Source organism: Apus apus, chromosome 3, assembly GCF_020740795.1.
Source record: "Apus apus isolate bApuApu2 chromosome 3, bApuApu2.pri.cur, whole genome shotgun sequence".
NCBI classification, from domain to species: Eukaryota; Metazoa; Chordata; class Aves; order Apodiformes; family Apodidae; genus Apus; species Apus apus.
The window spans coordinates 103,790,768-103,806,370 of record NC_067284.1 but is presented as its reverse complement, the minus strand read 5'-3'; the positions used below and the strand labels follow the sequence as shown (position 1 = coordinate 103,806,370).

Genomic DNA, 15,603 nt, shown 5'->3' with positions numbered 1-15,603 from the left:
AATGGTCCAGCTTTCTGGGTGGGAATGTCCACTAACCAGAGCTTTGTTCATGTGGAGCTGGGAAGGGGAACAGCAGTGATGGGCTTAATTAAATTCCCATCTTTTGTGGCAAAAGGAGCTTCAGTGCAGTGTCTTCATAAGCTTTAAAGTAAGAGTGATTTTACTTTTTCTAGTAGGCAGCTGTAGGACAATGTAGATTGTAAGGAGTCATAAACTTAGTTTATATCTTTTTTAGAAGAATCTACATGAAATAGCATAGTGGAAGTCCCTCAGCTAAGCCTGGATCTTCAGCTTCCACCTACATCTCTACATTAACACCCTTGTTCTTATTGACAACTGCAGGCTAAATGCAAAGGTGTTGAAGTTGAGGTTCTCATGGCTTTCTTCCTGAGCTGTTTTTGGGTAATCCTCAGTTGATCAGTATAATCCTAGTCATTTGTCTTATACTTTAAGATTATCTTCCTGTGGTTTTCCTCTTCTGTCAAAGGACTGAAGAAAGGAATAAAACAAAAAATGGAAGATTATCTGGTCTGTTTAGTAGTGTATGAGAAGGTATTGTAGCAGTTTAACTCTGAAACCAGAGATGTAACTCTGTAGCCAGAGATTTCTGCTCACTAGAGAGACTGGGAATACAGTTCAGAGAAGGTAATGTCCCACTTTTTGCAGATAAAGTGTCCCAAGACATGTTTCTTTTTACTATGTTCATGTATCATTGGTAACACTGGCCAGCTTGATTCCACAATGTGCAGGTCTTTGTGTTTTCAGAGCAAAACCCTGGCTGTTTCAATGTCCAGTACAAAAAATTTAATGATAGGGACAGTCCTTCTGCTTATTCAGTCTGTCTTTCTCCTGTTTTCAGAAGTGTGTTTTCTTGCAGTTCACCAGAGCAGCACATGGGAATTGCTGTAGCTCTGGGGAGTTCCCATTGGGAACAGACTGCTGTTACATGGGGCTTGGAGCATCAAGGGTTGTTGATTTCATTTTAAAGGATTTTGAAAAATGAGGCAAAAGCTTTGATGTAGAGATGGGATTGTTTTGGTTTGGGGGTTAACAAGGCTGGAAAACACATGCCAAACTACTCCCAAAGCAGCCAACCCTGGATAATCATGTTTAGAGGTTGATTTATTTGTTTTTACCTTTTTAACCCCTCCTGTTTTCACTTAACACTGATACATCATCATACGGATTCTTGTCAACTTTTTATTACACAAGCTCTTTGATTTTGATGATTTCTGGCCTGTAGCTCTGTGCCATGGCACAGGAGTTCCCAGTCTTACTGAAGGTGTCACCTCTGGTTGCCACAGGTCCTCTCTGAGGCCCAGCAACAGAGGTGGCGGCTGCTTCCAGCTGTGGGCTGGGCCACCTGTGAGATGATGTGTGCAGACATGTTCCCTCTTTGCCTGCACTTCCAACCCCATCCTCCTTCTCCTTGTTAGCCCTTGTGGGCTATCAAGAACTTCATGAAGTTCAACAAGGATAAATGTGAGGTCTTGCACCTGGGAATACATTGTCAGGAGTGCAACACAGACCGAGATCCACCTGGCTGGGGAGCAGTTCTGTGGAAAGGCAGCTGGGGGTCCTGGTTGACAACAAGGTCAATAGGAGTAAACAGTGTGCTGCAGCAGCAGACAAAGCCAGTGGAATGCTGGGCTGCATCAACAAGGGCATCACCAGCAGAGAGAACAGTCATCCCACTGTACTCAGCACTTGTCAGGCCACCCTTGGAACACTGTGGTCAGTTTTGGTCCCTGCTATGCAAAAAAAGATGTGGACAGGCTGGCGAGGGTCCAGAGAAGAGCCATAAAGATGATCCAGGGATTAGGAAGCCTGCTGTAGAGGAAAGTCTGGGAGAACTGAGTTTATTCAGCCATGAGAAAAGAAGGCTTAGGAAGACCTCATCACCATGGTCCAGTACTTGAAGGGTGGCTACGAAGAAGATGGAGACTGCCTTTTTATGAGGAGTCACATGGGGAAGACAAGAAGTAATGGGTACGTGTTACTCCTGGGGAGATTCCGATTGGACTAGAGTGGAAGATTTTTCCGAATGAGATCAATGAGAAATCATGTCCCCAGGGCAGTGGTGGATTCTCCAGTATTGGACATGTTTGAGATTTGGCTGGACAGGATGCTGGGCCAGCATGTCTAGACTGTGCTTTGCCAAGAAAGGCTGGACCAGATGATCCTTGAGGTCCCTTCCAGCCTGGTATTCTGTGATTCCTCACCCCCTTCCATCTTCCCCTTTGTCCTGCTGATTAGGACCTGGTTGTCCTCATCACTGACTTGAATCTTCAGATTCATAGGAGAAGTATTTTTCTTTAATGGTAAGAGGACACTTGCTTAGGGGCAAATCTTTGTTGGATAGGGAGGTGCTATAAATACAGCTTTCTGTGTCAGGAATCTTTGACTCCTTGCGTTTTGTTCTTGAAGTAGGGAACTCTGGTGGGTAGCATAGCCAGAACTGAGGGTTCTTCAGGATAGCTCAACCTGGGACTTGGCAGCAGAATAAGGACTTTCAGCTTGAGTTCAGCAATACCATAGTAAAAGATACAAGTCTTGATGCAATTTCTACTGTCAGATTTGTTTTCCTTTTATAGTATCTTTTGCCTTGAAACATCTTCCACTCAGGTGTTTCCCTGTTCTTATCACATATTCCAGAATTACCCCTTTGTTTCAAAGGGATATGGTAATGACAAGGATTTAATGCAGCAAGAACTCAAACTCTTATTATTCTGTTGCTTGTGTTCAGTCTCTGGTACACTTAAACTGCCCCTCACTTCTTTCTCCGTAGCTAAGAAGATATGTCAGCACAAGAGGAAATGGCCTCAAGTTGTGTCATGGGAGGTTCAGCTTGGAAATTAAGAAAAAAATCTTCATGGAAAGAGTGGTCAAGCATTGGAGCAGGCTGTCCAAGGCAGTGGTGGAGTCCTCGTCCCTGGAGATGTTAAAAAAAACATGTAGATATGGCACTTTGGGACATGGTTTGTTTGGCATGGTGGTGTTGGGTTGACAGCTGGACTTGATGATCTTAGAGGTCTTTTTCAACCTTAGTGATTCTATGGTTCTGTGCTTCAACAGTTTGGGTGTAGTTGCAAGCTCACTTGTTTTGTTCTGTGAACAGCCTGGGTAAAATGGTTTTTTGCTTATTCTCCTGTAGATTTGAGGCGTGACACAACCTTTCCCTCTAACCGATGCTTGTAAATCAGTGACGTTTGGAAAACGTGGAGAAGCTAAGCTACTTGGAAGAGCAGTGGAATTTTGAGTGTTTTGTTGGAGGTGGTGGTGTTCCACTGTGGTGGGCTGGTGCTCATGGGGGACACTTTTCTGGGTCCACTTGATGTATTGATACCTTGCTTCTGAAACATAATGCTTTACATTTAATTGCAGATGGTGTGAACAAATTTTTCATAGCATAAATATGATAGGAATAAGAAAGATGCCTTTCTTCCAAGACAGAAAATTTGGAAATATCTTTTCTGATTATGGTCCTGTTTTCTTGGAAACCTTTGCAGAAACCAGTTCAGCTTCAGAGTGCCAAGTAATGCTGACTATAAAAAAAACGCATTAATGTTTCTTTGCTAACAATGAACCAACTAGAATATTTTGTCACCTATGGCAGCATAGTTTGAGCATCAGTGACACCATCCCAAGTACAAGGCTTCACCTCTATTGAGCACTGACACTTTTCAGTGTTGATAGCTAAGTTCAGGTAATGAGGCTTTACTCACTGTTGGCACTTGCTGGTTTGTTCATAGTAAAGAGGTAGCTGATAACTCCTGACTCTTAATTTTAGAATGCCTCTCAAGTTCAGTTCTGTGGCAGATAGTAGTAACTTGTTTTTATTTACACACAGTAACTGAAAGAAGACTAAGTGAAAGATCTGATGTAGGATGAAAGGGGCAGAAGAGAAAGGAGAAGGTACTTAAGGTGTTATCTAGGGGTTTTTTTGTGTCTCTTTAATCTTTGTACCTGGTTCTTCTGGATCAGCTTGTAAAGCAGCACAGAGCTATTGCTGTATCTGAAGGCAGGAACTACTTTGCTTATGTAAGTAGGCTGAGAGTTAGAATTAAACAAGTTTCTTAAAGAGCATGAGACGACAACTGTTATCACAACAGTGCAAACTGTTCTTGGTTCTGTGTAGCCAAAGCAAGTAATTTTATCAGTTTTTTCTGTGATGGTAGTTGCCCAACACAAGAAACTTTGGTCCTTGCAGATTAGCTGAAGCTGGCAAAACCACAATGAGCCAAAATGGGTTAATGTCATTGAACCGCAGAATGGTTGTGTTGGAAGGGACCTTAAAGATCATCTAGTTCCAACCCTCCTGCATGTGATACTTGCAGGATCTGGGAGCTACATGCCTTTGGAAAAGAGGGGACTGGTGGCTCCAAGCTACTGACCACTTTCTGGGAAGGTTTGTCCAACATCTTCATTTCTGTTTTATTCTTAGTTCTGGTTGGGAATCGGGTTGCACAGGAGATGTGTGCTTTGAGGTTTCTGGGAAACATCTCACCACTGTAAACAAGTCTCTAAATTCTCGTGCAAACTTTCTTCTGTTAGAAGCAGCCATGGCTGCCCAGCCAGAAAAGTTGTTTTTCCAGATGAGCTTGTCTAGACTGAGTTTAAGTATTGGGCACGTTTCCCAAGTCTTGGACCCTTCTCATGATTTTGTTCTATTTAAACCATACCTAATCACTTAGTATTTGTTTTCAGTGAACTAAAAGCCTTCAGACAATGACCTGTTCATACTTTTGCGGCAATTGTGGTGTTTTATTTATCCCTCATTGGATGTCATCTTGAACTTGCAGATGATGATAGTTTTTAATGCCTATTTTATGGGATATGACTAGTAAATTTGAGGTCCCTTTTCTGTCCTTCTGCTTCACATGTCAAAGCTACAGGTAGTCATTCAGATTAAAATCCATAAAACTTGTACTTCCTGACCTTTCTTTCTTTTCTACTAGACTTGCAACTTAATGTGCTAGTTTTTCCAGTATTTTTGAGATGAAGAATGAAGATGCAAAACTTCCTGAATATTTTTCCCTTCTGCATGCTTCTCTCCTTCCTTCCCATGTTTCTAGTTATCACAAGAAAGTTTGCAGTCCTGTCTTGTTGTGTAGCTGGTTGCATGACATGGATCACTACTTCCATAGTTTCTGAAGGCTGTTTCTATCATTTTAAGAATCTAGGTATTGTCTAATTAAATGAATCCGTCACAATAGTGTCTTGGCAATAGATTATAACAGATGACTAAGGAAAATTCTTTAAAAAAGAAAAATACAAGAGTAGAGTGATTTTTGGTTTGTTTTTTTCCTAAGGTTATTCTCCCAGCTGTCTTTGAGTGAAGTTCATAAACCAGAGGTGTTTACTTTGTACTACTGTCTTCTGCGAGCTTCCCATTCCTCGCCATGCATTGCTTACGGCTCAGAGTGGCTTGGCTTGGGAAATGCCTCCTGTGGATCTAACCTGATCAGCTAGAAAGCGCAGGGAACATAAAATCACGTGGTGATACTAAACCTCAGTCCTTTAGTGGCTATAACAGCTCCTTTTGATTACCTGTGGAAGATCTATGTCATAGAATCACAGAGTAACTGAAGCTGAAAGGGACTTCTGGAGATTGTCTAGCCTGACAGGAAGCCAGCTGCAGTTTGCTGAAAACTAGATTCCTATGACATTCTCCAGTCCAAAGGTGGAAACTCCACCACTACTGTAAGCAAGCATTTCCAGTGTTTGACCACTGCCATAGTAATAATAATAATAATAATAATAATAATAATAATAATAATAATAATAATAAAAATTTTTAAACCCCAAACACCACCGCACTCAACTTGTGCCTGTTACATTACATCCTCTCAGTGGATATCACTGAAGAGTCTGGCTTGGTTTTCTCTCCAACCTTCTATCAGGTGCTTATACACATTGAGAAGATCCTTTTAGGCCTTTTCTATTCTAGGCTAAACAATCTCAGCTCCCTCAGACTCTCCATGTAAAAAGATACTCTGATGCTTTAAAATGCCCTCTTCTGGACTTGCTCCAGTCTATCTATGTCTTTCTTGAATTGAGAAGCCCAGAACTGAACACAGACAGCACTTCAGATACCATCTCACCAATGCTGAGCAAAAGAGGAGGATCACTTCCATCAACCCGCTGTCCTTGTTCTGCCTTATGCAGCCCAGGGTGCTGGTGGCCTGGTTTGCCTCAAAGGTACACTGCTGGCTCATTGTCAACCAAGGATTGTTCCCCAGGTGCAGGACTTTGCATTTCCCTGTGAACTTAAGTTGAGGTTCTCACTGCTTGTTTCTCCAGCCTGTCCAGGTCACTCTGAATGGCTGCACAGCCGTCTTAAAAACATAGAATAGTTTGGGTTGGAAGGGACCTTTAAAGGTCATCCAGTCCAACCCCCCTGCATTGAGCAGGGACATCTTCAGCCAGACCAGGTTGCTTAGAGTCTTGTCCAACCTGACCATGAATGTTTCCAGGGATGAGGCATCTCCCACCTCTCTGGGCAGCCTGGGCTGGTGTTTCAGCATTGTCATTGTAAAAAAAGAAATAAATGTCTTCTTTAGATCTAGTCTGAATCTCCCCTGTTTCAGTTTAAAGCAATTGCCCCTTCTGCTACCACTACAGGCCCAGCTAAAAAATTGTCCCCATTTTTCATACAAGCCCATATAAGTATTGGAAAGTGCTCTAAGGTCTCCCTGGAGCCTTCTCGTCTCCAGGCTGAACAACCCCAACTCTCTCAGCCTGTCTCCAGAGCAGAGCTGCTCCAGCCCTCACACCGTCTCTGTGGCCTCCTCTGGACTTGGTCCAACAGCTCCATGTCTTTCTTGTGCTGGGGACCCCAGCACTGCAGGGGGTCTCACCAGAGCAGAGCAGAGGGCACAATCCCCTCCCTGGCCCTGCTGGTCCCACTGCTGGGGATGCAGCCCAGGACATGGTTGGCTCTTGGGAATGCTGAAGCACATTGCTGGCTCATGTCCAGCAGCTTTCTATCCCCAGCACCCCCAAGTCCTTCTCCTTAGGGTTGCTCTCCTACTCTTCTTCTTTCAGCCTGTGTTGATAGCCTGTGGTCAGGGGATTGCCCTGACCAGCCATTCCTTCTGGTTTTGTGTTGTTTGTGAATTTGTTGAGGGTGCACTCTGTCCTGTCCTCTGGTCATCAATGAAAATGTTCTTGGACCCCATACCAGCCCTAGTGTTTTGAAGGGTTACTTTGGTTTGTTTTTTTACTACTTCAAAATGATAGCAGAGAATTATGTCCATGAAGACTTTTATAAAGTCTTTCTGAAGTAGAGCTGGCCAGGGGGTAGTTTTTGTTTCATTGGTTTTGGTAACCAAAGGGACACCTTGAAAGTATCAAGCTATATGCTAACACGATTAATTTAATGCAGTTTGTCTTTATTATATTGTGGGGTGGAGAGAGGAGCAAAGTAAAGTTTCTTGTCCATCTGGGGTCAAGAATCAATGACGGGTCTAGATACAGGGAAGGGACCTCAGGTTTCTCTCGCAGTGGACAGGCAGCCTTTTTGGCTACTTGTGAGTTTCTTGAGATACAGATTTTTGAAGCCAGCATTATGGAGTTACAAACACTTCTCTTGTGCGTTTGGAAACAGGCCATTTTGTATCGATTTGTTTTTGCAGTGTCCAGACTTGTGGCACTACATTAGTGGCTCTAGCAAAATGTTGCAGTTCTAGGCTTAGAAGCCACCTGAGAATCACATCCTCAGATGAATGTTCTTGTACATCCAGCCCAATGGAAAATAAACTGAAGTTTGCACTGTGATCTGGCAGGTAAAATTATCTTTCAAGGATACTGATAAGAGCTTATAAGGAATCTCTGAGCAGAACATCAGATGAATTAAGTCAACATCTACATTGGATGCATGATGCTGTTGTGTTAGTTAACCATGCAGTTATAAACTTAGTTTGCAAGACCAGCAACATGTGATCCTCAGTTGCCTTTTGACAATTCTGTTGATACATTCTTTGCTTTCTCATCTGTATTTGTGTGTGTTTTTGAAGATGTTTGTTTTTATAACCATGGGACTCTTTAAGGAATGAGGACTGATGGAAGGGCAAAAGTATCTTTGCCAGTGTGGTTGATAACAGTGGGGAGGGCTTTAAACTAGGATTGTTGTGGGATGGAAACTGAAACCAGGAGAGAAGTATAGGATGAATCGAAGCATCTGGGGGGTTGTGAAAAGGAAGGCTCTTCACTTGTCCAGAAGAACTCTTGCCTCTCCCCAGCACACCTCTGGGCCAGTCTGAAATGCTTGTTTGTAAATGCATTTAGAACAGGATTTGTGGGATTGAGACCTGTGTGCAGCTTTGATACTAATGATTTAGTTTCCTCTTTATCAGCTCTCATTACATGCAGAGCCACAGTGTTGGTGAGATTAAACTCATGGAAGGATTTGTGCTTTGTGTGGAAGGACACATGGAAAATGGTTTGCCTTCTGTGCTGAAGAGCAGCTTTAGGAACACACAGAGCTGTGCTGTGGAACTGGTGGTGACCCAGTTGGGAGCTTATTAGATGAGAGCAGAGGGTGACACAGGGGACATCATAGTGGGTGTTTGCAGGCCAGCTGATCAAGAAGAGGAAGTGGATGAACCTTCTTATGTTTGGAGAGTTCATTCTGACTGCTCTGGCATCTGCTGGAAGGCACAGTCTAGGAGACTTTTGGAATTGCTTGAGGACAGCCAGGACTGGACAAACTGGCTAGACAAGATCTAGCAGAGTGGAGAGATGATTTGGAATATGAAGAGTGGTGCACAACTGGAACCTTTGGTTTCAGTGACCATGAAAAGAGTGTTAAAGGTTCTGTAGGGAATGAAGAAAGTGAGTAGAAGGATAAAAATGCCTGGCTTTAGCTTGTTCAGAGAACTGATGTGGGATCCTGTGGGAATCTCTCCTGTAGAGCACAGAAACCCAAAAGAGCTGATCTTCAAGAACAATCTTCTTGGGGCACAGGAGTGCCACATGATAATTTGCAGGAAGTCAAGCAGATGTGGCAGGAGGCCAGACTGATGATCTTGTTGAGCTCAACTATGGGAAAGAGTCCTATGGAAGGAATATGTGGGGACAGGTTACCTGGGAGAAATACATAGAAACATTCTCTGGGTGTGCCAGGATATAATTAGAAAAGCTTTTCTTCCTTTCTTCTCTTAGTGATGAGTTTCTGTGGTTGAACATGGTATTGGGCTTGTGTTGTGGTTGTGCCTAGTGAAAAGTTAATGAAATGTGGTGTTGCTGCTCTAGGTATGAGCAAGATGGGACTTGTCAAGAGCACGTCCCTGTAGTGGAAGTCAAGAGGAAAATTCAGTGTCCAAGAAGAAAAAAGTATGGTTTTATTTTTGTCTGTGAGAAAGGGTAAATGGCCAAAAGTTCCTTGTTAATGGAATCACAGCACTGCTTTATCTTTCTCCTATATTTGTTTTGCTAGCTGTTATGAACAAGTTGACATCACAGATGAAAATTAAGATGGTATAAATTCTTCTTGCCCTCCATGGGCTTTTCAGCACACCGTGCAGAACAAGCTTTGAAATTTTGTTCCAAGTTAATGGTATAAAAATACACTGAAAAAATATCTTTGGCAATGCTGAGAAAACATTAATTAGGAGCTGGTACGAATCTTAAACTCCAGTGGTCTGGCTTAAATCATTCTTCAACCACTGATTTTGTATCTCTTTTGCTATGGGCATCTGTCCTGGTTTGAGCTGGGAACCATGTCAGCATCCTTAGTTACACTATAGCTAGAAATGAAGTGAAATGGGTCAGAAACTGATACCAGATTATAAACAAACTCCACTTAAATATGTTTTAAACTCAATATTTTTTAATGTACATGTGTTAAACTGCTTTTTATGAAGTCCTTGAAGCCAGAGTGCCGTGCTGACATTCAGTGCCGTGCTGACATTCAGTGCCGTGCTGACATTCAGTGCCGTGCTGACATTCAGTGCCATGCTGTACACTGTGCTTCATTGCAGCCAGCCAGCCTTGGCCAGAGTCACATACCAGGTCTGAAAACAGCTAAAGTTGCTGTGAAAGTCAGGCTTTAACATACTGCAACAAGAGATCTAATACGGTGAGGCCATCAGCCAGGACTTCCAAAGCTAGAGATGGTGCTAAACATAGGTCTTTGTTTCTCTAAGCAGAGAGATGCTGTAGTTCAGCAAGGTCTATTCAAAGTTCTTTATGAAGAGAGCTAAACCTGCAGCCATCAGGACAGCTTATATGTTCCTGAAGGGAATAAGATGCAGAGGTTTAGGAGAAGCTGTGTATTCTGCACAGCTGTTGAACAGAGAAATGCAAACTGGTAATTTCCTTCTGCCAAGTCACTTGTAGGGTTTTATATTTAATGTACTGATGCTTTATTTTCTGGTTAAAGACATAAGTCAAGGGTTGATGTGCTGGGCATGGGTCAAAAGCGGATGATTAAGAAGGAAATGAGGCATTTCCTGCCCATCCCCCCAGCACAAATATTGCTTAAAATATCCAAATGACGTCTATTAACTGGCATCTTCTTTCAGAAGTCTTCAGAATCTTTCTGTATAAATCAGTGACTTTTACTTTTGCATTTTTGTCCCCTTGAAAGGGAGGTGAGTGGCCTTAGGCACCTGAGTGTGCATGGTGTGGGCTGCGGAAGGGGTGGGGGGCTGTATTTGACAATTTAGGAAGCATTTTTATAGCCCATATTTACAGACTTAGCCTGAACTGTGTGCAGAGATTTTTCAAAGAAACCTCACAATGTTAACCCCCAGATTTCCTTAAAGAACTTTAATACTCACCAGACTAAGCAGTAGTTGTTTCAGCTTTGCAAACATTAAGGATTTTGTTGTTTTGGGTTTTTTTTTTGAAATTCTGTTTCTGAGAGACCTTGGAAGTTCCTGAAGTATTCCCAAGTGAGGCTGATGGTCGTGAAGCCAGCTTGTTACTGCAGAACATTTAATTCTCCAAGAAGTGTTACCTAGTGGCAGTGTATTTGAACTGAATTTTGAGAAATGCACTAAAAAAAGTCCTTTAGCCAGTCTTCTGGAGTCACTTTGCTCCTTATATTCTCCAGATGGAAAGGGTGATAATGAGATGCAAGAAAGCCAGTAGTTCTTCCTCCGTTGTATCCTTGGAGATGTCTAAACCATTAAATGTTGTTTTCTGGGCAGTCTAATGTTAAAGTGAAAATGCAAATGAGTAACTTCCTCTCAATCTACTTTTGCTTGCCAGGTCCTGGAGAAATATCCTAATACGCCTATGAGCCATAAAGAGATACTTCAAGTTATCCAGAAAGAAGGACTTAAAGAAATCAGGTGAGTTGAGTACCCATACCAGTAAAACTGTCATACTTTGCTTTCAACTTAGGGGTTAACAGTTTACTACGCTATCTTGTAAGTATTTTTGGGATTAAAATGTTCAATACCTGCAGAACTGGAGTCTAGGTCCCATTTGAAAGAAGCTCTTAAGTCACTGGTACTTTCACCAAGAGAGCTGGATAAGATTCATATGGAATTTCCAGGTATGAGCTGTGTGCCTCTTGTCTGCAGCTCTCATATAAGATAAACTAGACCTGAGCAGGTAGTTCAGACTCCAGGTGCTAAAGTAAGCTTAACTACTTTTTATTTCGTCTTAAAAAAACCCTAAAACAAAACACCAAAGCCAGCAAAAACCACCAAACAAGAATAACAGTGAATAGTCAGTTTATAGGCAATTGCCTAAACCAAAATTGAAGCCATCCAGGAAGTAAAAAGCAGCTTCACTTACAAATCCATATGAAGAAAACTTGGTCCCTCATCCTACGTTACTCAGTATTATCTGGAGAGCGTGTAGTTCTGCACCAGCTTGGCTGATACTGATCTGCTTTAGAAAAACAAAGTAGCTTGGATGCCAGATCTTGAACTGCAGCTTAATTCTGGAATCCTTCCTCATTCATTCCCAGAGATGGGCAGGTGTATTTGGTGAGATAGGGAACAATTGCTCATGCAAAGTACAAAGTCTTTATACTTCTGTTTTCTAAGAGCAAAGAAAGGGAATGGGAAAGGAGGATTGGATGTGCCAGTTCATCTATTTTGGAATGGAATAGCCATCCCGAATTTGACTTAATTATGTTCTCCATTCCACTTCCTCAGTTTTAATGCAGCAATCCATCTGCTTTGGCAGAAATGTTCAAGGGCCCAAGTGTAAAAATTCTGCTGTCGATTGCAAGATGTTCCATTCAAGTTGTGGACAACACAAAGGCTGTTTGCTTTTTGGAAAAATCAGTTTATCTAAAAGTAAGGAAACAAAATGAAACTCATTCAGCTGTTAAGGAGGTGACAAGTGTGGTTTAGTTCCTACCCTGACTATGCAGTCAGTGATACATTCAGTCAGATCAAAGGTTTGCCAGCCTTGGGGCAGCTTCAGCATGGTGTTAAATATTGTAAATCCATGAAAGGTACATTCATAAACAGGAACTGCTCTTGTCAGCCACTTGTGGGCACCCAATGATAGAAATGCAGCTAGTGGGCTCACTGGTGGCGAAACACAAGCTCAGCAAACATCCAGCCACTTAGACATGGTGAACCTTTTCAGAGAGCTCTTTTTGAGGCAGAGCCTTAGGCAGGAGCTCAGATCTAGCATGTGAAATCCTGTTTGTGGCTGGCCAGGTCCGATTTTGGACCAGTCAAATACAAACATAACAAAAATGCCATGGTGCCATATAGTCCTTCTCAACTTCAAGTCCTGCTTTTAGATTTGATTTGGGGTTTTAGTCTGAGCTGATGTATGTTGTTTTCCTCTCTGCTGCTAAGCATCAGGACAGCATAAACTCCTCAGTATCTTAAATCCCAAAAGATGGTAGTGAGAGTAGTCAGATAGGAAACTCTATTTCTCTACTTCAACTATCCACCCTACTGACTTAGCCACACTTGGATGCTGTGCAGTGGCCTTCCCCTTAAATATTAGATTGATGTAGTTAAGCTTTATTTAGGTTAAGACCTAGAAGTTTGTTAGTTTTAAGCAATTCAGTTCCAGTTAGTGCCAGTAATGTGATTGTGGCTGGACTGGGCTTCTGATAAGTCATAGCCTGTTACAAGATGGGCTAAACAAAAATCAGCATGTATTAGGGTAAAAATCACATTGGAGAAGGCATAAAAGCTGTCAGAAGGATGTGTTGAGCTCACCAGATTTTGAGTCCTCTTATGTGGAGGTTCTGGCAGGAAACCATGGCAAAGCCTTTGCCAGCAGAGTACAGCAATTTCCCTGCACTTCGTTGCCTTGAGACAGCAGGCAGCTGCAAGAGTTTGGTAAAATGGTGTATAAGTTTACAGGCAGAACATGGGTTTTTCTTTAAGCGTGTGTATCAAGGGATTTGGGTTTTGAAATGTTTCTCAGTGCAGTTTGCTTTTAATAAACAAAATTGCAATTTTAGTAGTAAACTTTTTTACACAAACCACTAATCGTTAAACTTTCAGTTTTGATCACAGTGCCTTTTTTAACTTAGCATCTGTTGACTCTCATCCTTAGTGATATCTAACTTTTAAAAAGCTCTGATTTTCAGATAGAGAATGTTTTTAGAAAAAGTGACAAATTACTTTCCTGCAGATGCTTTGAAATGAGGCAGAGAGAACAGGGAGCCCGACTAGTGTCCAGCATTCATTTTTCTGTTTGCCAGTGCAACCAGTCCACCTCCTGCTTGTTCCAGTGATTCCTGGCATGTGCTGCCCCTTGGCCAGCTGCCTGGGAGGAAGCTTGAGGGCATGTTGAAAAGAGTTTAGAGGACTCAATTGTAGAGGATTTGGAATTGCAGGGAAGAAGGGTGGCAGTTGAGATGAGTTAGAAAAAACAGGCATAGTAATTTCTGCTATACAGAGGACAATTTGGTGATATTTTTAGACAAGGCTGGAGTCTTTCATAAGATGGAGGTGTTTTGGCAGCAGTGCAGAAACCTGAGGTCATACTGCCTGATTCTTACCTGTATTTCTAATTTTTTCCCAGTACTCAAGTAACTTTAATAATGAGTTTTTTAAAGGTCAACCCAGGATCAGTACTTTGAGGTGTCAGTTTTGGAGATCTAAGGCATCCTGAAGCTAGAACTATATTTCTTGGATGATCTGTCATCCTAATTTGCCTGTTTTGACAGGCTTCCCTAATCCAATGAGAGAGGTCCTTTCCTACCTACAGGTCATTGCTTGCAAACTGCAAAAATAAAATACATGTGGGTAAACATTCAGTGACTGGGCACTGTAACCATCTCTGGCTCTAAGATTTCTCCAACATCCCATATTGCCTCATCTCTGTTGGCAATGTCACCTGGGGAAGCCTGGGCATGTTGTAACACACTTTCACGTGAGGCTTTGAAGATGCATGGAGTAATGGTGTTAACATTTTTACAGCTGCAGCAGTAGAAGTTCCCTGAACATCATTGTGTGGGATAAATGAGCATCAGGAGTTAGCAAAAGAGAATCACATTAGTTTGATAAATAGCTTTTAAAGGCAAAACTATTAACTTGTCATTGGAGTTCATTAATCTCCTTGGCTACGTTAAAATTAGTGTAAGACTACCTGAAGAGTCAGCATCTTTGAAAGATACCTTTGGTAGCCTTTTCTCTTAATAATCATGAATGTTTTAATTTTCTTGGATTTTAGAGGACACTGTGTAAAATACTAGCTTGTGAACCTCTCTCCAAAAGCAATGACTTTTTTTCCCAGATACTAATTAAGCAAGGAAATATACCTAAACACAACCTCAAGCTCAGTGAAAATGGAAATAGACATGGTGCTCTGGCTACTTATATTCCAAGTATTCATGAAATTTCTAGCATAAACAAGAAGAAATTCTTAAGCCACTTTGGAGTGGGGGTGGGGAGTTTAAAAGCCCAAGTCCCCTTTTCACCAGCCGTGTCTGGACTAGAGATAAGTGAGTCAGTAACACTTGGAATCAAAGTTTTAGCTGCCCTCCAGGCAGTGGCTATTTTATCCTTCTCATTAACAAATCTTTTGTAAGATACTCTCCAAAACCAGCTCAGCATCCTCGAGGAGGTGAGTTGTTTACAGATAAGGAGGTGGTTATGTGAAGAGGGCTGGAGTTGCTCAGACTGACTGCAACTTTAGGCTTTCATAAGATTTCTTAACCAGTTTCTTGTATTTCTTTCTTTAGTAGCTGAAAATCAGAAGCCTGCTGTGTTTCTGTGATTACCTTGCCCTCTATAAGTCTGGTAACATGAACATTCTGTCTTCTTGAGGGATGAGGAGAACTGCAATGATGCTGATTGTCCTCATGAGGAGATAAAACTTGAGGCTTTTAGCTTCTGTGTAGTTCAGAGCAGTGTCACATCTGCATTGCTCCTCCAGTAACTTGTGTGCTATGAAATAAGAGTCTTGCTTGAGTGGGGAAAAACTCTGTGCTTGGTCACTCTCTTGCCAGAGGAAAAGTTGAACTTAAAAGGCAAAAAGCTCTCTGGTTGACTTGTCTCAGAAATATAAGCTTAGGTCAGGCTGGAGTCAGGACTTGGGAACTATAGGAAGAGGGAAGCTGGTTACTGCTGGAGGATATTCTTGCATCTTAGATCGAGTTAAGGACCAGCAAAGTGATCTCTCCTCACTCTTGGCAGAAGGCTTTGCCACTAAAATATTCCC

The 15,603-nt window shown here is 42.1% G+C and overlaps 1 protein-coding gene across 1 annotated transcript in view; it reads left to right on the top strand.

Annotated features, from left to right (window-relative positions):
- The window catches only part of ASXL2 (ASXL transcriptional regulator 2), a 115,110-nt gene that overhangs the window by 20,550 nt on the left and 78,957 nt on the right, over positions 1-15,603 (top strand). The window contains exon 2 of the mRNA XM_051615839.1: positions 11,218-11,300. Coding sequence (XP_051471799.1) covers positions 11,218-11,300 — 83 coding nt within the window. The remainder of the gene's footprint in view (positions 1-11,217; positions 11,301-15,603) is intronic.